The 22,209-nt window shown below is 53.8% G+C and overlaps 1 protein-coding gene across 1 annotated transcript; it reads left to right on the top strand.

The window, feature by feature from the left end:
• Positions 1-696: 696 nt before the first annotated feature.
• On the top strand, positions 697-21,694 carry LOC102510919 (myosin-3). The gene is given in 44 exon segments (XM_032498790.1): positions 697-818; positions 1,673-1,728; positions 2,309-2,520; positions 4,209-4,238; positions 4,240-4,353; positions 4,763-4,919; positions 5,378-5,405; positions 5,731-5,839; positions 6,393-6,485; positions 6,985-7,048; positions 7,131-7,229; positions 7,982-8,085; positions 8,163-8,301; positions 8,731-8,849; positions 8,935-9,084; positions 9,744-9,914; positions 10,041-10,347; positions 10,465-10,535; positions 11,150-11,237; positions 11,322-11,439; positions 11,788-11,911; positions 12,000-12,136; positions 12,220-12,388; positions 12,390-12,440; positions 12,442-12,477; positions 12,681-12,923; positions 13,009-13,185; positions 13,287-13,432; positions 13,510-13,600; positions 13,991-14,380; positions 14,467-14,593; positions 15,634-15,752; positions 15,912-16,108; positions 16,489-16,672; positions 17,351-17,516; positions 17,800-17,924; positions 18,532-18,840; positions 18,957-19,160; positions 19,242-19,367; positions 20,176-20,346; positions 20,441-20,545; positions 20,706-20,801; positions 20,905-21,042; positions 21,550-21,694. Coding segments are annotated over 42 exon segments (5,823 nt in total). The 5' UTR covers positions 697-818; positions 1,673-1,728; positions 2,309-2,316; the 3' UTR covers positions 21,577-21,694.
• Positions 21,695-22,209: the final 515 nt, after the last annotated feature.

Below are 22,209 nucleotides of genomic sequence, written 5' to 3'. Positions count from 1 at the left end.
CTGAGGCTTTGTGTCTCCCGCCCTGACTTAGAAACAACCACGCTTGCTAGACACCCCTCGCCCCCCTTTCTCTGCGGGGCACCCCCTCCCCTGCCCCCCCTCAGGCAGCAGCTGGTCCTTCCTAAGCGGTGATGTAGCTTAATAGCAGCAGGTCCTTAAGCAGCTGCTCTTGTGGATTCTGGCTGGTGGGATAGCTCCCTGTCATTAATTTGCTTGTTGGTCCTGCTGGCGCTTAGGGAAGGATCAAGTTAACAATGACACTAATGAGACAGCGTCACACAGTGAGAGGAGGAGATTATTATTGTTGTTGTAGTTATTGTTGTTCTTGTTCCTGGCACAAGTTTTACAGGCACAGTCCTGTCACAACCCTGTGCTGTGACAAGAAGTCTTGCTCAAAACTCCAAGAGGATTTTTAACTTTTGTGTCCTCAGTTTCATCCCTTTTCCCACAGATAAAGATTTTTAAGCCCCCGCTGTCCCCAGGGCGCACACTGATTTCCGAGCGCGGCACGCACAGGATGGAGTCAGGCGGGACCCCCCAGAGCCTGTCCCATCGCACTGCGCGAAGACACACCAGCCCCAAGTCCAGAGAAAGGCATCTCAGACCTCCAGCCTTCTACAGCTGGGCGGCTGCCGACCCTGCCTATTTCTATATATACCTCTCCCTTGGCAGTGACCAAAAGTGAGGAAGGCGCTGCGGCTCAGCTTGTGGCGTCGGTCACCCTCTTTCCAAATATAGAGAAGGGCTGAGCGGCGGGGCTTCGGGGGGGCTATAAAAGCCCCGGGAGCTGCCCCTCTGTAGCTGCGCCGTGGGCAGAGGTAAGTCCCTGCGCCCCTCACGCGACTCCCAGACTCCACCGCGTGCGGCCCTGCCCGGCTTCGGTGAGGATGAGTTAGATGTGGAGCTAGTGCTCCGGCCCAAACGCCCCCTCTAGCCCCTGCTTTCTCCTCCCACCCTCCCCCGACCCCGTCTTCGAGTGCCTGCTGGGCAGGGCCGCTTCGATGCTCCCTGACCACGGCCCGTCCACCACGGCCCAGCGATCCCCTTGGCCTCTCTGGTCTGTGCGAGGCCAGGGGGACTCACCTTCCCGACCTGGGCTGTGTGCCCTGCAGGTGTCTGTCCTCGAGGCCATGCTGGCTGTGTGTCAGTTGGTCAGTTTGAGATTTCTCCCCATTCACGGAGACGGGGCCTGACCATGGCTTGGTCCAAAAGCTTTTTAAACAGTGTTCTGTCCTTGCTGCCCTGAATGGGAGGCATCTGCAGAGTGAGGACAGAGCCGTAGTGGGCTGGGAGGAGCCAGGTGTGGGGCGGATGGGGGCTTTTACTGCCTTAATGGCTCCGCGGTGGGTCGAGTCCCACCTGCTCCTGCAGCCTGCCTCTGAGGTCAGGCTCTTTTCAAGTTATCAGTCCTTACCCTTTTTTAAAAAAACGTCTTTTTTGGGGGGAGGTCATTAGGTCTGTTTATTTATTATTAGTGTTTTGTTTGTTGTTTTAATGGAGGCACTGGGGATTGAACCCAGGACTTCGTGCGTGCTAAGCACACACTCTGCCGCTGAGCTATACCCTCCCCTCCAGTCCTTGTCCTTATTTAGTGAATCCATCAAGACCCAATTCAGAACCGAACCAGACACTCCCACGTGTCCTGAGCTTGCTTTTTGCGTTTTTATTGCAGATCCGATTTCCCACGGCTGCTGTTGTCCGCTGTCCTGCTGTGGCTGTGACTTTCAGGTGAGAAAGCAGGTCAGGTCCCTTGGCTTGGAAGTCTCCTGGGGACCAGTCCCTCCCACGTCCAGTGCCTGGAGCACAAGTCCTGTAGAGCGTTGAGCAGGACAACCTAGGCTGGAGAGGAGGAGAGGAGGGAGCACTTGGGGAGACTTTCCAAACAGACGCTGAGGTCAGATGCTACTGCTGTTCTTAGGACAGAACCGAAGGAAGCAGAGCCACTTTCCTTGTGCAGAGAGGTAGCTGCCTTGAATCAAAATGGTTCCAAAGTTCCTTAGCTGGTTACCATCGAGCACACTGTCTGAAAAATGGCGTTTATTTGTGATGGTGTTTATTTTTAAATCTGCCCTCGGCAGCACCTGGGTTTACAGAAGAGGAAAGTGAAGTCCCAAGAGCTGCGCCCAGCTCTAGGGTCCCCGCGCCGCGCCGAGCCCCAGCGAGTGCGAGAGCTGGGGCTGCGCGTGCTCCGTGCCCCCTGCGCAGGAACTGCGCCTGTTTGATTCCCCGTGGGTGGGGCTCCACTAGGGAGGCTCCTGGGGGGCAGGGCTGGCGCCTCCGGGGCTCACCGGGAGGGCTCACCTTCCAGCTGACGCCATGAGCAGCGACACTGAAATGGAAGTGTTCGGCATAGCCGCTCCCTTCCTCCGCAAGTCGGAAAAGGAGAGGATTGAGGCTCAGAACCAGCCCTTTGATGCCAAAACCTACTGCTTCGTGGTCGACTCAAAGGAAGAATACGCCAAGGGGAAAATTAAGAGTACCCAGGATGGGAAGGTCACGGTGGAAACGGAAGACAACAGGGTAAGCCTCGTCCGCGCCCCCTGCAGGCTGGCCGCCCCTGTCTGTTCCTCCCAGTTGCCCAGTCTGCATGTCGGCCCCACACCCAGCCATTCCCGGATGTGGCTCTGGCTCCGGAATGCCTCACCTGCCGTCACTGCCTTAGCTTCCCAGGTGTCCTTGGAGAGAGCAGAGCGAACACTGGCCTCAGGTTACAGGGTGGGAGAAGAACCTGGCTGTGGCTGCTCAAAGCAATTCACATTCAGGTGCCTTTGTCAATGTTCATGTCACTCTAGGTCAGAGGAGGCCAGCTCTGTGCATCCCAAGGGTGTGGGGTTGGGAGGCCCCAGGAGGAGGACCTCTTTTAGAACACCCTACTTTGGTGGCCTGTGTTTTTCCTAACTGATCTAGCAATAGCTATCTGACTGAGGAGGTTAAGGAAAGCGGGTGAGGGACCCTAGCGCCCACAAGCGCAGTGTGAAATAGCGGCCCTCCCATCTCACAAAGGCGATAAGCAGTGTAGCCCACGACATTCTGGCCCAGGCTACTGTGGGAGTGCTCAGAGGATTTCTGGACTTCACTACTTTCTGGAATCTAGACCAGGAGAATCTGGAAATGCTCTAAGAAAAGTTTTAAAAAAAAAGGGGGGGGGGTGGAATCCACAAGAGAGAAATAAAGGAAGTAGTGTCATTGGGTTGGGCATGAAGGGAAATTGCCCTGCGGCACTGCAGGCACTGAGCTCCGGAGGGTGGCAGGTGGCACATTTCAGATGACGGAGCTGAGAGCAGGCTCACAAAGCCTGGGGGAGACAGAACAGACGTAATGAAGATGATCTAAGATACTCTGGACCCTCACGGGGAGGGCTGGTGGGCATGGTAGCTTAAGTGAACCCCTGCTTGAAGGCACATTTCACGCCACCTTGCCCAGAGGCAGGACCAGGAAACCAACCATCTTCCAAGTGGTCTCAGAGAGGAGGTGGTGAGGGCCAGACAGGGACAGAAGCCCGGCTCCCAGGCCTCCAGTGCGGGGAGCCTGAGGGCGCTGGGGTGGGGGCTTCTCCTCTAGAGGGGAGCACGAAGGTGCCCACCAGTGCCCAGGACCCCTGCTCTGCCCCGTGGTTCCCTCTCCTGGCTTGTGACGCTCCAGCCCCAGAAGGGGAGGGGGCTGGGTTCTCTCTCTCAAGCATTGAGGGGGGTGGTTCTGAACAGGACAAGATGTGGGCTTAGGGGCTGGGAGCTCAGAGCTGCTTTCAGGGAGCCAGACCAGAGATCCAAGCCACCTGCCTCCTTCTCTGTCCCTGCCCCAGGGACACCAGTGGACCCGCCGTGCTCGCTGAGTAGACAGCAAAGACCCATCAGCTGCCAGAGCTGGGTTTCGGCCCGGCTGGCACTGCTGGGCTGAGGGTCCCGCTGGCTCCCATGCCTGCGTCATCCCCGCATCTGCCCAGAGACCCCCCCGTCTCATTTCTGTCATCCTCCCCTCGCTTCAGGCTCGCTGGAGACAGGGAAAAACAAAAGCCCTGAGTGATGGAAACAATATCACACCCTGCCACCACCACGCAAGCCGCCCCCCAGCCCTGTCTCCCGGGCTGTCAAACAGGCATTTCCTCCCACGCGTTCTCCCTCTCATCTGGGCACAGGACACAGATACCCACGGCTGCAGGCAAGACGCACAGAGAACCCTAGATGCGCACTGCACCCCTTCCCTTTCAGACCCTGGTGGTGAAGCCAGAGGACGTGTACTGCAATGAACCCCCCCAAGTTCGACCGGATCGAGGACATGGCCATGCTGACGCACCTGAACGAGCCGGCCGTGCTGTACAACCTCAAGGACCGGTACACCTCCTGGATGATCTACGTGAGTGCTCACGTCTGCGGGGTTCCTGGGACGTCCGGGGTGGGGGTGGACACGCTTGTGGGGGGCATGGGCTTTTGAAGGATGAGTGTCTGGCTAAGCTGCTCCACAAAAGAGGGGGATGGAAAAAGAAGAGGAAGAAAGGGGGGCGGGTGATGGAAGAGGAGACAGCAGAGATGAATGGGGCAGGGGCAGAGGGCTGGAAGGAGGAGGCTGGAGTTGGGGGACGAGCCGGGCCAAGGTGGGGTCCCGGCCTCGTCACTTACCAGCTGTGCAAGGTCGGCTGCACCCTCGTCTGTAACGAGAAATTGTATCCTGCCTCCTTTACAAGTTTCTTGTAAAGAAGAGTGAGATGACAAAAGGCGTGGGCTTTGTGCACACGTGCACACATGTGTCTTTCACTCTCCCACAGACCTACTCGGGCCTGTTCTGCGTCACCGTCAACCCCTACAAGTGGCTGCCAGTGTACAACCCCGAGGTGGTGGCGGCCTACCGAGGCAAAAAGCGCCAGGAGGCCCCGCCCCACATCTTCTCCATCTCTGACAACGCCTATCAGTTCATGCTCACAGGTAGGTTTCCAAGGAGGAAGCCTGGGAGGGCAGGGCTCCGGGAGGGGCCCGCCCCCTCCCCCTCCCGCTCCCATGTGCAGCTGCCACACAAAGGACAGAGGGTAAAAGTGCTTAAAGAAGGAAAAAGAGGCCAGACGTTTTAGGGCCTTTTAGGCCCTGGTGAGGAGTTTGGATTTAATACAATGTGGGTTATACCATATGAAACTGACATCTTTGTGAACCAAAAACAGAGGTCAACTGTTTCCCACTTCTAATAGCTGGGAAGCTGCTGGCTGGTTGTAAGCGGGGCCTTAACCTCTGAGCCTGTCTCAGTCTCTCCGTGCTCCCACGTGGGACTAAACAGAATGGCAGTGGGAAAGGGGCTTGCGCGGCAAACTCTGACTGCTCGAGACGTGGAGGAGGACTGGGGGCTCTTTCTACGCTGCCAGCAATGCTGTTTTCTTGTTTTCCTTTGGCAGATCGTGAAAACCAGTCCATTCTGATCACGTAAGTGTCCAAGGCGCAGAGCGGTTCTATAGCTGTGGCTCTGTCCCCAGCGCAGGAGGGAGGGCTACCCCTCGCTGTGTTCTGATAACGACGCAGACTGTGATGAGGAGGTGGACGGGGCGGGCAGGAGGCGTGCGAGGCCTCGGAAAGGGAGCTCCCCGTCCGGGCCAGCTCCGCTTGCCGGTCTCCCCTGGGCCCCTGCCTCTCCGCGGGGTCTCACGTTGGTCTGGTAGGTGTGTGTGTGATGTGGCTCAGGTGACATCTCAGGGGGCCCGTTTACACTAACAGGACTTGTTTCTTTTTCTCTTTCATTGAACCCGAACAGCGGAGAATCCGGGGCAGGGAAGACGGTGAACACAAAGCGTGTCATCCAGTACTTTGCAACAATTGCAGCTACTGGAGACCTTGCCAAGAAGAAGGACTCCAAAATGAAGGTGTGGAGAGAGGAAGGCTTTGCTTCCGCTGCTAAGCTCTGTCTTAACTTCAGAATGAGGGGGCGTGGGGAGGCGGCATCCCACCTCTTCAAGGAAGGGAGCGCAGGCCAGGATTTAAAATCTTGAAGGACGGCCGGTATGTGGCTGACCTTACTAAAGGACCAGATCCTGTGACTGCCTGGAACGTAAGCCTGCAGGCTCCACTCAGAAAGGCCAGTTTGGGAGCAGCTCACACACACCAATTTGAGAGAGCTGTAGCGTCTACTTGCCTTTGAAACGAATATATAACAACAGTATGAAATGAACACAGATGACTGGAGAATCAAGGAATGGAAGAGTTAAAGGGGTTTTAATCAAGACACCCCACTAGAGGCAAACACAGTAGTGGTCAGAGTGGTCTGAGTGAGATGAGCTGGTGACCTGGTTGAGCCTCAGGTTGGAAAGTCAGGGAGGGAGGGACTGGCGTCACCCGGGGCTGGAGCCACCAGGGTGCGAGGAGGACGGAGCCCACAGTCACGGTGTGGCTTCTTCCTGCCTTGACTCCTTGCGCCAGGGGACTCTGGAGGACCAGATCATCAGCGCCAACCCGCTGCTGGAGGCCTTCGGGAACGCCAAGACCGTGAGGAACGACAACTCGTCCCGCTTTGTGAGTCTGCGTTCAGTCAGGCTGGGATTTCCTCTGAGGCCTGCAAGTAGGCGAGAGAGCCTGCGGGCCTGGGGGTGGACAGCAGAAAGGAAACAAGTCAACAGGACAGCTGGGACAACGATACCTTCGTAGACAGCTCAGGAACGAGGGCGTGTGCTAGGGTTACTGGGAAGGGGCCTGGAGCATGCGAGCGTGGAGGCCAGGAGAAGGGCTGTGGGTTTCATTCAGGAAGCTACTGAAGGACCCTGTAAGAGGGATGGTTTGATTTGCATCTTGGTCAGACTCACTGTTAACTTTGTTGACTGGACGGGGAGGGGTGGGGGGGAGGCAGTGCAGAACAAGGGGGTGGACGGAGGAGGCCCAGCAAACTGGGAAGAGCAAGGAGAGAGGACGACATACTTAACCGCAAATTCCCGGAGAACAAGGCCCCCAGTCATGCTACCCAGGAGGCTGGTAAGACGACGCGGAGTCCGGGCACACCCCCTCCCTTCCCCCACAGGGCAAGTTCATCCGGATCCATTTTGGTACCACCGGGAAGCTGGCCTCTGCAGACATTGAAACGTGTAAGTAGGTTCCTGGGATCGGACGATGTCTCAGGACATCAGGGGAGCAACTGGGAAAACAGTCCCGTGTTTGTGTCCCTAGATCTGCTGGAAAAATCGAGAGTGACCTTCCAGCTGAAGGCTGAGAGAAGCTACCACATCTTCTACCAGATTCTTTCCAACAAGAAGCCTGAGCTCATAGGTGAGGACCTCCCCAGAGGGGCAGGTCTTGGGCACTGCAGCCCTTCGATGACCAGAGAGTAGTTGTGTCTATGCAGAGGTGACCCGACGGCCAGCAGAGGAAGTTTGTTTTAGGGACGGGATGTGGCTGCTTTAACGGTGACGTGCCAATGTGAAAAACAGATGCCAATGGCCAGTAAAAGACTAAGCCACCGCTGCCTGCGCGCTGGTTTATGGAGCCGGTCTGAACAGCTGTTTAGTTGTCCTCTAGCGCCCCCTTGTGTTCTGGCACAGAAACCACCTTTCACCAAACACTGAGGCCAACGCAAAACCGGCTGAGCTTGTGGATGTCCACCCTGCCCGCTGCTCCACACCTAACGGGCCATGTACACGGTCTTCTGGGCCCACCCAGAAACGGGCCTGCAGCCTTCCAAGAGGTTTTAGAAAAGACTGTGGTTTACCAAACGACCAGCACTTCCCTCAACGTGGGCTCTGTCCTGGCTCACACTCGGCCAGCCTTTCCCTAGTAGTCTTTGCCAGCCTACATTGCTACGTGCTGTCTGCATTTAAATATTCTCCCAGGGGTTCTTAGCCTGTGTTGCATGGACAGGCTTTATATTCAGCCACAGCCACAGCCTGAGTACGAGGGCTGTTTAAAGGAGATTCTAATTCTGCACTTAGCAAAGTCTCAGCCCAGAATACAGGAGCTCAGAGCCTCCAGGGAGATGTTTTCTTTGCGTCCTTGTGACCTCCTCTAACTGTTCATCATTGCAGAGCTGCTGCTGATCACAACCAACCCTTATGACTACCCATTCATCAGCCAGGGTGAGATCCTGGTGGCCAGCATCGACGATGCCGAGGAGCTGTTGGCCACAGATGTGAGTAGGACCTGGAGGGAGGTGGGGGGACTCCCCCACTGCTGGCAGCCAGCTGACGTGCCGTCCTCCAATGCCAGAGCGCCATCGACATCCTGGGCTTCACCCCTGAGGAGAAGTCTGGGCTCTACAAGCTGACGGGGGCCGTGATGCACTACGGGACCATGAAGTTCAAGCAGAAGCAGCGGGAGGAGCAGGCAGAGCCGGACGGCACCGAAGGTACAAACCCACCGCGGCGGGGCCGGGTGCCAGAGCTGGGGGGGGGCCGTTCAGCCGAGATCACTCGGTGCCTCTTCTGACAGTGATTAATCCTGCTTCTGCCTGGAGAGGCGACCTCTCCAGGGCTAAGGTGCCTACAGGCTCAGTTCCCGCCCCATTTGCTGAGTCACTAGAATGATCCTGTTTCAGATACAAAGACAAGTGACCAGGATTTTCTGGAACCCAATGCTGCCTTTTTATAAAATCTATCCTATCCTGAGTGACTTAGCTCCCACCGGCCACCGATAAGTAGTTTAGAGACACAGAATGGAGATTGCACGGAGACGAGCTGGCCAAGCGCTGAAACACCTGGATGACTTTCAGAGTGGGTCTTCCACTTGGCCAGCCATCAGAGGTTTTCTCTTGTATTCAACCTTCTTTTCCTGCCAGTGGCTGACAAGACAGCCTATCTGATGGGCCTAAACTCGTCGGACCTCCTGAAAGCTTTGTGCTTCCCCAGAGTGAAAGTCGGGAATGAGTATGTTACCAAAGGCCAGACAGTGGATCAGGTAAGTGACTCCCACGAGGCTGGAAAGGGACAGGGGCACCCGATGGCCACTGCCTGGGACTCGCTGGCTGACCCATCCCTAATAGGTTCACCATGCTGTGAACGCGCTCTCCAAATCCGTCTATGAGAAGCTGTTCCTGTGGATGGTCACACGCATCAACCAGCAGCTGGACACCAAGCTACCAAGGCAGCACTTCATTGGCGTCCTGGACATCGCAGGCTTTGAGATCTTTGAGGTTTGAGTTACTTATATCCATGTTTTCATGTGGCTTTGTACAGGCGGTTGGTTTTCATTTCAAGATGTCAAGGCAGTCCACATGTCACAGCATCACATCTTGGAGAAAAACTGGATGGAGGGTGGATCATGTAGAAGAGGATGTGGGAGGGTTTGTATTAAGGGGGAAGGCTTGTGTCAAGCGGAATTTTAAAGACATCATCAAACAGATAAAAGGAAAAAAAAACCGCAGTTACTGATGTAGGGAGACCAGAAACACAGAGAAGAAGTTGATAATAAGCCAGTCCTGCAATATTTCATAAATACTCTACTGGCTCTGGGTTAGAAGCATATAGCCATTCATCAAAGTATACATTTGACGTCTAGCAGGTATAAGACGTGCCGGTGAATATAAAGATGCGCTTGCAAGTTTGTAGAGGAAAGGAGACGTAAGGCACACAGAGGACGAGCTACACACAGGGCAGCGGCGGTCAGTGCCCGGGAGGGGCTCGGGCCTTGGGACTCAGAGGAGGGAGAGACACCTTCCAGCAGGAAGTTCGGAGAACACTCCACGGAGGAGATGGGATCCGAACGCATAAATATGTTAGCTCGAGAAGGCTGATGGGTCTTTGACTTGAAAAGAAGCCTAACTTTCATGTGAACATTGTGTTTTGGCGTCAGTATAACAGCCTGGAGCAGCTATGCATCAACTTCACCAACGAGAAACTGCAACAGTTTTTCAACCACCACATGTTCGTGCTGGAGCAGGAGGAGTACAAGAAGGAGGGCATCGAGTGGACGTTCATCGACTTCGGGATGGACCTGGCTGCCTGCATTGAGCTCATCGAGAAGGTCTGTCTCATGTTGCAGAAATCAAGCTCTGTGACAGCTCGATTATTCACTGCATCTTGTTTAATTACACAGACAGAGAAAAATGCTTAAATAGAATTGTAACTCTGTGTTGTGGTCTGCTTTCAGCCAATGGGCATCTTCTCCATCCTGGAAGAGGAATGCATGTTCCCCAAGGCCACGGACACCTCCTTCAAGAACAAGCTGTATGACCAGCACCTGGGCAAGTCCAGCAACTTCCAGAAGCCCAAGGTGGTCAAGGGCCGGGCCGAGGCCCACTTCTCCCTGATCCACTACGCGGGCACCGTGGACTACAGCGTCTTGGGCTGGCTGGAGAAGAACAAGGACCCCCTGAACGAGACGGTGGTCGGGCTGTACCAGAAGTCATCCAACAGGCTCCTGGCGCACCTCTACGCCACCTTCGCTACGGCGGACGGTAACAGACTCCGCAGAGGGAGGGCCTCGTATCCATATTCTCCCTTCAGTCCGTCCGCAGGACTGAAACATCTCAGTAGGTCTGCTAACAGCAGACACCATCTTTTCTTTCTTTCAGCTGACAGTGGAAAGAAGAAAGTTGCCAAGAAAAAGGGTTCTTCCTTCCAAACTGTCTCTGCCCTTTTCAGGGTAAGAAAAATACAAATTTATTTGCTTGTAATTGGCTTGCAATTATCAGTCGTCTCAAAATGAGTAGTGCAGAGATGTAAACTTGGCTTGGCCAAGAATAGTGATGTGGTCTTCATCTGGTTTCTGTCACTTAGAGGGGGCGGGCGGCAGTGACAGCACACGGATGAAGTCTAACAAATGGAGCGCCAGAATTCAGCTTAATGATCACTTTACACTGCACCTGGCTGGCTGGCCAGCCTGGGAGGCCTCCGTGCAAACCTTCTGACTTGCCCGAAGGTCACAGGCAGCAGCATCTCACGCTCCTGGTGCAGCCTGATCCTTCTCTCCAGTTACTTCTGGAGGAGGGCTGTTTCGTGTTGCAGAAACCACTGCTCTGTACTTGGTTAGTTTGTGCTTGGTTCGTTTCTGGCTCACTGTGAAGCAAAAGACGGCTGTAGCGGTTATTTGTCTACACCTCAAGCCACAGGACTATTAACAGAAAGAGTTAAATGATATCATTATTCCTTAGAATTATGATGCATTTAAAATATATTTCTTATTTTTCACCACAGTGTGTCTCTGTGTTTGTAAAAGCCTACAGTATAGGCTTACTGTCAAATTTAATCTTCTCTTAGGAAAACCTGAACAAGCTGATGTCAAATTTAAGAACGACTCACCCTCACTTTGTGCGCTGTATAATTCCCAACGAAACCAAAACCCCGGGTAAGGCATGGGCTGGCTCTGTAGCCAGCGCACAGGTTTTAAGAAATTCCGTGTGAGGCTGACGTTTCTTGCTTCTCTTCTCAGGGGCCATGGAACACAGCCTCGTCCTGCACCAGCTGCGCTGCAACGGAGTGCTGGAGGGCATCCGCATCTGCAGGAAGGGCTTCCCAAACAGGATCCTCTACGGGGACTTTAAACAAAGGTGTGTCGTAAGAAGTGTTCCACATGTTTCTTAATGAGATGTGCAAATGCTGGAATTTGAGAGGGAGAAATACACCTGTTTCAACAGAACAGTTACAGACCTCCATGTAAAATGATTGACTTACCACTTGGCCAAGGGAGACATGCTTCCTTCCCCCCATTTTCTCAGGGGCTTAGCTGATAGGCCAGGTCTTTCTCTGCCATGTTGTCTAAGAGTAGGCCTAGATTCCAGGCCACTATCCAGCCGTATGGCCAAGGGCAACGTTCCTTCCCTCTCTGGACTGTGGCCTTCTTGCCTGAACCAGTTGGTCTCCAAAGTTTGTCTTTGTCTCTGTGTCGACAACGGCAGATACCGAGTGCTGAATGCCAGTGCCATCCCTGAGGGGCAGTTCATCGACAGCAAGAAGGCGTGTGAAAAGCTGCTGGCCTCCATTGACATTGACCACACTCAGTACAAATTTGGACACACCAAGGTACTGCATCAGCTCCGACAGATGCTGGCCTACAGTCCCTGACTGCCTTCTGCAGAACACCGACCCGAATCCTCCTCCTCTCCTCCAGGTGTTCTTCAAGGCCGGCTTGCTGGGAACCCTGGAGGAGATGCGGGATGACCGCCTGGCCAAGCTGATCACGCGGACACAAGCTGTGTGCAGAGGGTTCCTCATGCGTGTGGAGTTCCAGAAGATGGTGCAGAGAAGGTGGCGTGGGGTCTGTGCTCAAACCCGAGCTCTTCGGGAGAAGTGGGGAGTCTCTCCAGAAATCACTGATGCTTTGTTTTCAGGGAGTCCATCTTCTGCATCCAGTACAACATTCGCTCATTCATGAACGTCAAGCACTGGCCCTGGATGAAACTCTTCTTCAAGATCAAGCCCCTCCTCAAGAGTGCGGAGACCGAGAAGGAGATGGCCACCATGAAGGAAGAGTTCCAGAAAACCAAGGATGAACTTCGCCAAGTCAGAGGCAAAAAGGAAGGAACTGGAGGAAAAATTGGTGACCCTAGCTGCAAGAGAAGAATGACCTACAGCTCCAAGTACAAGCTGTATGTGTTTAGGAACCTTTTTTATTTTTTTTAACTTTCCTTATAGATTTGATTGTTTAAGAAAACTGGATTTTTGGTAGGATTTTTGCTTTTTAGTTGGGGTGCTTCATAAAGGACTTCATATATGATAAAGTATTGAAATGTTACAAACCTTATCTTTAAACCATTCAAGGAAATCTTGGTTCTTTTTTTTTTTTTTAAAGGAAAGTGAAAACTTGTTGGATGCAGAGGAAAGATGTGATCAGTTGATCAAAGCCAAGTTCCAGCTGGAGGCCAAGATCAAGGAGGTGACTGAGAGAGCTGAGGATGAGGAAGAGATCAACGCTGAGCTGACGGCCAAGAAGAGGAAGCTGGAGGACGAATGCTCAGAGCTGAAGAAAGACATAGATGACCTTGAGCTGACACTGGCCAAGGTTGAAAAGGAGAAACACGCCACAGAGAACAAGGTACGCTCTCCGAGGGTCAGCTTGACGTGGTCATTGCAAGTGCAACTTGATCTCTTCTTAATCATGGCCTGTGGCTGCTTCTTAGGTTAAAAACCTTACTGAGGAACTTGCTGGGCTGGATGAAACCATTGCAAAGTTAACCAGGGAGAAGAAGGCCCTCCAGGAGGCCCACCAGCAGACCCTGGATGACCTCCAAGCTGAAGAAGACAAAGTCAGTTCTCTGAGCAAAATCAAGAGCAAGCTGGAGCAGCAGGTCGACGATGTAAGTAAATAATGCTCATCAGGAATCCTGGACCTGGGGCTGGAAGAGGAATCCTCTGGTTCAAAGCATTTGTTCTCAAAAGGAAATGGTGCCTCTTGCAGCTGGAAAGCTCCCTGGAACAAGAAAAGAAGCTCCGCGTGGACCTGGAAAGGAACAAGAGGAAGCTGGAGGGAGACCTGAAGCTTGCCCAGGAGTCCATACTGGATCTGGAGAACGACAAGCAGCAGCTGGATGAGAGGCTCAAGAAGTAGGCCCCGCAGCCCCCGAGCTCAGTGCGAGGTCCCGGCCGTTTCACCCTCACGTGTTCTGCGTTTCCCTCCACAGGAAGGATTTTGAGTACGGTCAACTGCAAAGCAAAGTGGAAGATGAGCAGACTCTGGGCCTCCAGTTTCAGAAGAAAATCAAAGAGCTTCAGGTAGGAGGCGCTTGGGGTTCTTCTTTTACACGAGGTCACGCACAGTGGGCGGCTGTGTCTGTCGTACAGGAGTTAGAGCTGGCGGGCGGGACCACAGGTCGGCCTGCATCACTGGTCTCCTTTCTGCTAGGCTGATGCAGTAGTGGTGACCAATGTTTCCATAAATTTAAACAAAATATATAATTGAAGTATTTCCAACATGTACTTGGAATGGATGATATCTTAGGTGCTGACCAGGTTGAGGGAGGAAAAATTTGTATCAAAGGAAATTAGCAACATCTGCATTTCTTCAGGAGAAGCCCAAGAGTGGGTTTGTCTAATGGGAATGGAAACTAGCCCGTCCTGGACATTCAAAGTCAAGAGTCCCCTGGGGCCCGTCTGCCCTCACAGGCTCGCATCGAGGAGCTGGAAGAAGAGATTGAGGCAGAGAGGGCGACCCGCGCCAAGACGGAGAAACAGCGCAGCGACTACGCCCGGGAGCTGGAGGAGCTGAGCGAGCGACTGGAGGAGGCGGGCGGCGTCACCTCCACCCAGATCGAGCTCAACAAGAAGCGGGAGGCCGAGTTCCTGAAGCTGCGCCGGGACCTGGAGGAGGCCACCCTGCAGCACGAGGCCACGGCGGCCGCGCTGAGGAAGAAGCACGCGGACAGCGTGGCCGAGCTGGGGGAGCAGATCGACAACCTGCAGAGGGTCAAGCAGAAGCTGGAGAAGGAGAAGAGCGAGTTCAAGCTGGAGCTCGACGACCTCACCAGCAACGTGGAGACCGTCTCCAAATCCAAGGTGCCGGGGCTGCAGGGCGCCGGATCCCCTGGGGTCCTTCCCATCTAAGTACTGACTTAATCCCCTCCCCCTTCTCAACCCTTCAGGCAAATCTGGAAAAAATATGCCGCACTCTGGAGGATCAGTTAAGCGAGGCCAGGGGCAAGAACGAGGAAACTCAGAGGAGCATGAGCGAGCTGACGACGCAGAAGTCTCGTCTGCAGACGGAGGCTGGTGAGCGCCAGGCCGCGGGCAGGGCCGCACCTCCCAGACAGCGGACAGGGCAGCCGGTCAGCAGGGAAGGCGGTGTTTGGGGGAGGATTTCTAGGGAAGCATGTTTTCAAGAGAGGCAGCTGGAGTAACCCACGGCAGGGCCATTCAGAAGCACTGCGAGACCAGGAGAACGAGAGAGGAGGAGGGACGGCTCACACTACCGTCTGGTTTGTGCTCTTTCAAAGTGCATACAGCCTTGCCTCAGAAAGACTGGAAGGGGCAGAAACAGGGCTAGAAACCCAGTCCCACGGCTTTTCTACGTCTTGCTGTCACCCAACTCAGACTTGTCTGCAGGGGAGCATTTTAGACAAGGAAGAAGCATGGGCGCTTTGCACAGGCCCTCGGCGCGTGATAAAAACACACGGGACGACCCCGGGGCTTTGGCTCCCCAGCACCGGTCCTCCAGCCCGTCAGCACGGCCGCACCGCTGCGCTGCCAGCGGCCCAGCCAAGACAAGGACGGAAAGACATTTAGTTGCCACTTGCACCGTGATCTTGGGATCCACCTCTGGAGTTCTAAGGCCTCTCCCCCACCCTTCTTCCCCACTCTTACCTCTACATAAGCATATAGGCCAGAACTTACATACCGTATATACTTAATACCATAGCCACCCAGGAGTCCAACCTCAAGGCGCTAAAGATAGAACGTCCTAAGGAACGCGGCCGAGGGATGCAGGACTCCCCCAATGACAAATCGACAAACAGCTGGAAACACCAGGCACTGAAAGGGCTGACGGGACTTTTCGGGGGTTAATGTTTAAATTTACAATTATTCTCAACAAGGTTTACTGACAGAGTCACTCCACACTTCTAGAAGTTTCTAACACTGTCTTCTCAGGGTGTGTTTCAGTTTCTTTTTCATGAACATGTCCCTTCACCCCCAGGAAAGGACCACACCTTACAGTTTACTCTCCCTAGATCTCAGCACAGTGCCTCACACACAATAGAAACTTGGTGACTTGACGAATGAGTAAAATTAAATCATTTTCCTCCTGGACACAGGTGAGCTGAGTCGACAACTGGAAGAAAAGGAGAGCATAGTGTCGCAGCTTTCCAGAAGCAAGCAAGTGTTTACGCAGCAGATAGAAGAGCTCAAGAGGCAGTTGGAGGAAGAGAGCAAGGTAGATCACCTGTCAGCCTGGTCCTCTGACCCAGTTTTCAAGTGACACATGCAGAAACAAAGCGCAGCTTTGTTCAGTAGGCTGCCACTGGATTGTGTCACGCACATGACACTAAAATACAAGTCCACTGGGTGCTGTCCTCTTTCTTGGCTTCTGCAGGCCAAGAACGCCCTGGCCCACGCCCTGCAGTCCTCCCGCCACGACTGCGACCTGCTGCGGGAACAGTACGAGGAGGAGCAGGAAGCCAAGGCCGAGCTGCAGAGGGCGATGTCCAAGGCCAACAGCGAGGTGGCCCAGTGGAGGACCAAATACGAGACGGACGCCATCCAGCGCACGGAGGAGCTGGAGGAGGCCAAGTACGCAACTCGATTTGTCTTTAGGAGAACTGGAACCCCTAACTGATAAAATGACACAGGGCACACTGCCTTTAGAACTGCTTGGGAACAAATCTGTTCTGTTACCAGATGTTTCCCCATCTCTTCTGTGTTTTAATGCAGCGCGGTGCCATTAGAGGGACCGGGTGTCCGCACATTTCATCAGGACAAACCACTGTGATCTTGGTTAGAAATAAGGCGGTTATCGATCACTGATTTTTAGCAGATGGGAAGTTCTCCTGGGCTTGGAAAAGCAAATGGGTGTTTGAATCACATAGATTGCTGTTCATCAAGCAGGAATCACCAGTGTTCAAGAGGACTGAAACGTAAACAGCATTTGCTTTTCTTTCACGTTCTTTAAGGAAAAAACTTGCTCAGCGCCTTCAAGATTCTGAGGAGCAGGTTGAGGCGGTGAATGCTAAATGTGCTTCCTTGGAGAAGACCAAGCAGAGGCTGCAGGCAGAGGTGGAGGATCTGATGGTTGATGTAGAAAGAGCCAACTCCCTGGCCGCCGCCCTGGACAAGAAGCAGAGGAACTTTGACAAGGTGGGGGGTCAGCCCCCTGCAGGTGGGATGCGGTGATGTGGGAGTTCCCGGTAGGTAGTCATGCAAGCAGGAAGAGGGGTACCAGCCCTGACGCTGCCCCGGGAGCAGTGTGACCTAGGGCAAGTCCCTGAACTCCACTGGGCTGTAGTTTCCTCATCTGTAAATGAAATGGGAGCGGGACAGGGGGAGGGCCCTTCCCAGCACTGTCCGTGGAGATAGACCACTTTCTGCCATGTTGTCCAGCCCCCAGCATTTTTGCTCCCCATATGGCTGGTCTGTCTGGGTGGCCAATGTGGGACTCTGACTCGGGTCCCACTGAGAGGCCTTCTGGGAGCCTCCTCTTTAGTATGACAGGTAGGGTTGATTTGAACCGAAGTTTTAATGAAGTGTTCAGAAGCACAGGGCCATTCTCACATTAGGAAAAGGGCAATTATGCCCGGCTAATTCCCTCTCAGAGGACCCACTGCTTTGGGGTGATGGCAGTTGTTACTGACCAATTACCAATCTGGAGTAAATCTGTGGGACAAAATCTTGGTTAGTCAACAGTGAGGAACAAGGAGCCAGACAAGAGACACAGCCGAGGGTGGCCCCAGTTCTGTGTTTACCTTCACTGGTTATACTTAGAAGCCTGGAGGACAAGAGCTAATTAACAGAGGTGCCGTCCACCCCACGCCCCAGGTGCTGGCAGAATGGAAGACGAAGTGCGAGGAGAGCCAGGCGGAGCTGGAGGCATCGCTGAAGGAGTCCCGCTCCTTGAGCACCGAGCTCTTCAAACTGAAAAATGCCTACGAAGAAGCCTTAGATCAACTTGAAACTGTGAAACGAGAAAATAAGAATTTAGAGCGTAAGCAGTTTGTCTGAAACCTCTTTTCACACAGCTGCCAGAGCGTGGGACGGTGGTGGGCGCGACGTGGGGCTTGCAGCCCTGCGCTGGTGGCTGGTGCACACGCACAGGAGTGTCGCCAGCTGAGGGGCTATTTCTGAGTCTCTGTGTGCTGTACCTTATCTCTGAGAAACCGCATCCTTAGAACTGTGATGAACTCATTACAAGCACTTAGCTGGTGCTCACTCCACCTGGAAACCTGAGCAGAGGCACTCAAATGCTATCGGAACGTCTTTCTTTGCAGAGGAGATAGCGGATCTCACAGAACAAATTGCTGAGAATGGTAAAACCATCCATGAACTGGAGAAATCAAGAAAGCAGATCGAGCTGGAAAAGGCTGATATCCAGCTGGCTCTCGAGGAAGCGGAGGTGAGCGGATGTGGGGAGGCAGCGGTGGGAACAGACACGGGGATGGCGGAGCTCCCACCTGGGAGGCCAGCGGGCCCCTCTCTGTGTCTTAATTCTTGCCTCCGTAAAGTCACAGCCCTAATGCCGGCTCCTTTCCTATCAAATCGCATGAAATAATACCTGTGAATTATTTTGAACCTACTGGAGAAAATCATTACATTAAGATAGGTCTGAAAAATGAGATTTCACAAAAATTTCAGATGAATTTAAAAAAATCTTTAAAGTACCTTAAGTATGATGATATAAATATTGTTGTTAGTATAATAAAAATGGTAATAAAACAGGTATTATTTCTGCACTAAAGGTGAGTGAGTTTGGTGGGGGAGGGTACAGCTCTGTAGCAGAGCATATGCTGTGCACGAGGTCCCAGGTTCAACCCCCAGGACCTCCATTAAAAACAAATACTCCTAATTACCTCCCACACAAACAATCGTTTTAGAAGATAGTTTTGAATATTGTAGAGTTAGAGTCATGAATGTTCCACTGAAGCCTTACAACCCTGGAGGGTGCTACAGGGGGCTCTGTCCCATCACTGGCACCATTTCTCTTCTCTTTTTGATCTTCAAAGGCTGCCCTTGAGCATGAAGAGGCCAAGATCCTCCGAATCCAGCTTGAACTGACCCAAGTGAAATCAGAAATCGACAGGAAGATGGCGGAGAAAGACGAGGAGGTGGAGCAGCTGAAGAGGAACTACCAGAGAGCAGTGGAGACGATGCAGAGTGCCCTGGACGCCGAGGTGCGGAGCCGGAACGAGGCCGTCAGGATCAAGAAGAAGATGGAGGGGGACCTGAATGAAATTGAGATCCAGCTGAGCCACACCAACCGCCAGGCCGCAGAGACCCTCAGACACCTCAGGAGCGTCCAGGGACAGCTGAAGGTGTGAGCGCTCCCTGCTAGGAAGCCTCTCCTGCCCTCAGAGATGCAGAGCTGTGGGCTGGGCTCATGGTCCTGATGCTCCACTTCAACCAGACGTTGCCTTTACTCTCTGGCCAGGACACCCAGCTACACCTGGACGACGCTCTCCGGGGCCAGGAGGACCTGAAGGAGCAGCTGGCGATCGTGGAGCGCAGAGCCAACCTGCTGCAGGCGGAGGTGGAGGAGCTGCGGGCCTCCCTGGAGCAGACGGAGAGGAGCAGGAAAATCGCAGAACAGGAGCTCCTGGACGCCAGTGAGCGCGTCCAGCTGCTGCACACCCAGGTGAGGGGAGGGGGATGGGGCAGGGGAGGGGAGAGTCCAGCCTCAGACACGCCTGCATAACCCCCCCTTCTCTTGCCCTAGAACACCAGCCTCATCCACACCAAGAAGAAGCTGGAGACAGACATCACGCAGCTCCAGAGCGAGGTTGAGGATGCCAGCAGGGACGCAAGGAACACTGAAGAGAAAGCGAAGAAGGCCATCACAGACGTGAGGCTCCCTGCTGCTCTGTATGGCTGCCACCAACTGTTATCTCACCAAAGCCCCCCCCCCCCACCGCCTCGAGAAAGTTCCCATTAGACAGGTGGGGCCTCCCTGGGGCACAAGGGGTGTGAAGTCTGTCCCCACTCCCCCTCAGCGTGTCCCCTCCCACACACTTAAACAGTGGACATGAGACAGATGGAGTACGGATAAAAAAGACCGGAAGGGATTAGATTAGATTCTTACGCCCGCAGAGAGGAATGCTCTTCTTTCCTTCCATGGATGACTGATTCCAGATAAGACCCGGAGATGTCAGGATCTCACCAAGTGTCACCTCCCACCAGCCCCTGACCTCCCTGCTCTGAGGCCTTGGCCCTGTGCCCTGGCTCCCACAGCGCCGCCTGCTGCCTGATGGAGAACACGACCCCGTGACTAATTTGCTCTGTTTACCCACAGCCCGGTTCTAACCTCACTACCCCAGGCCCATGACGTTAGGCAGCAACCCAGTCTCCTCCAGGTCCCGGGTTCCTCTGGAAACACATATTGGTGATAATGAAAGGAGGAATTTCCTTGGGGTGGGGGACAGTCCCTAGGAGGCCTAAACTTTTTTTTAAACTAAAAAGGGAAGAAATCATTTCCATCAGCCCTTGGTTTCATTTCTTATTTTACATACCGGGTGTAGCTCTTCACAGATTCCAATCATCACACTGCCTACTGTCCTTTGTCTTTAGCGTGGCTCCGGTCCTCTGGGTACCCAGACTTGGGCAGCTCCAGGCACTTGACCTCTGTCCACAGCTTGGTGTGATTTGTTTTTCAGGCGGCCATGATGGCCGAGGAGCTGAAGAAGGAGCAGGACACCAGCGCCCACCTGGAGCGGATGAAGAAGAACCTGGAGCAGACGGTGAAGGACCTGCAGCACCGCCTGGACGAGGCTGAGCAGCTGGCCCTGAAGGGCGGGAAGAAGCAGATCCAGAAGCTGGAGACGCGGGTACTTGCGGGATGGACTCCAGCAAAGAGGACAGCCCTCCCGCCTCTCCCGCTCATGCTCCAGCCCCAGGCTAACTTCCTAACCCTTTCCCCAGATCCGAGAGCTGGAGTTCGAGCTTGAGGCAGAGCAGAAGAAGAACACAGAGTCTGTCAAGGGCCTGAGGAAATATGAGCGGCGGGTCAAGGAGTTAACTTACCAGGTAAGTGGAAACCCCACGGCACTTTCTCTGTCAAATGCAAACACCACCCTGGGTCCTCGCTCCAAGAAACAGGAAGAAACTCTTTAGCCCCAGAAGACTGGCGGGACCTCGTGCCCGTCTGCCCCCTCCTGTCTCAGTACCTTCCCATGGCCTCTTTCAGAGCGAAGAGGACAGGAAGAATGTGCTGAGGTTACAGGACCTGGTAGACAAACTCCAAGTGAAGGTCAAGTCCTACAAGAGGCAGGCTGAGGAGGCCGTAAGTCAGACAGAACGATCCTAGCATGGCGCCTGGTCTGTTCCTCTCCACTAGCTCTAGGAGAGGCCACGCTGCTCTTACCCGCCCGGCTCTTTGCTTTTAGGATGAACAAGCCAATGCCCATCTCACCAAGTTCCGAAAAGCTCAGCATGAGCTGGAGGAGGCCGAAGAACGGGCCGATATTGCAGAATCTCAAGTCAATAAGCTTCGCGCCAAGACCCGCGACCTCACCTCCAGCCGGGTAGGTGTTCCGAAGCCCTGGGTAGGGAGCCGCGGATGCGGCTCCAGGGGCGGAACCCGTGGTGATGGAAACACTTTTGAGCTGGAAAGGACCTTAGAGAACCCTCGACTTTAGAGCTGGTCAGTCTCCGGCTCAGGAAAGGAAAGCATTTGCATAAAGCCACTGAGCTAAGAGCCGGGCTAAACCCAGGTCTGTAAGTTGCCATAAAACAAGCACCACTAGCATCGTCCTCAAGAGGAACCGGCGGGGTGCTTTCGCGCGCCCTCTGCGGGCCAGTCCCCGTCACTGCACGTGTAGGTTCCTAGACACCTGGGCTCCTTCTCTGAGGGCCCGTCTCAGGTGGGGTGACTGCTCCACGTGAGCAGTTGTGCGTTCTGAAATCCAGAGAACATCCCCTGTCCCACTGAGATACGCAAGCAAGCCCGCCCCAGATGCTCACTGGGGGAGGGAGCAGGCAGAAATGCCTCTCTGCCACCTGACAGAACTAAGAATGCCCACTTCCCCCAGATGGTGGTCCACGAGAGTGAAGAGTGAGCCATCCGCTTCCGGAACAGGACAGGAAATATGCAGAATGTATGTTTTCATTGTTCCTGGCCCTTATTAATTTCCATGTGACTGCTTTTCACATGCAATAAACGTTGCTTTGTTTCCATTTTCTTTTGGTGGTATTTATACCCAATGTGGAAATCTCAGTGAGCAGCTGCCTTGATAAATTCAACTGGTGTGTGTATGTGGGGAAAAGGAGAGGTTGCTTTTGGTTTAAATTTGAGATTAGGTCAGAAATAAGATGTATTCCTAGGTTAACCAAGGCTTTAGCGGGGGAAGAGGGAGGAAGGCGAGTCTGTCCAAGAGTCGTCTCCCAACTTGTCACGAAGGTTTGGTTCAGGAAAAGCCCGTCTCAAGGAGATACGGCTGTAAGTCGAGGCCAGGGTCCCCCCCACATCCTGTCAGGGAACTACGCTGGAATCTAGTAAAAGTTGGTCAGGCACTGCTCCACACAAGCGTTAAAACTAACTGCTAGCAATACACGAACGAATGAAATAGCGTCTGGTCCCTCCAGGGGCTCGGTCTGAATCCCCCACTGACTTCTTGGCTCAGTCTGCACTATTTCAAAGCCACACAACAAAAAATCTCACCCCTTATCCAGGGTAACCCTGTCTTTGCTGA

The sequence above is a fragment of the Camelus ferus genome, chromosome 16, assembly GCF_009834535.1.
Source record: "Camelus ferus isolate YT-003-E chromosome 16, BCGSAC_Cfer_1.0, whole genome shotgun sequence".
In the NCBI taxonomy this organism is placed as follows: domain Eukaryota; kingdom Metazoa; phylum Chordata; class Mammalia; order Artiodactyla; family Camelidae; genus Camelus; species Camelus ferus.
The sequence above is the reverse complement of the archived record's forward strand: the minus strand, read 5'-3'. Positions and strand labels throughout refer to the sequence as shown.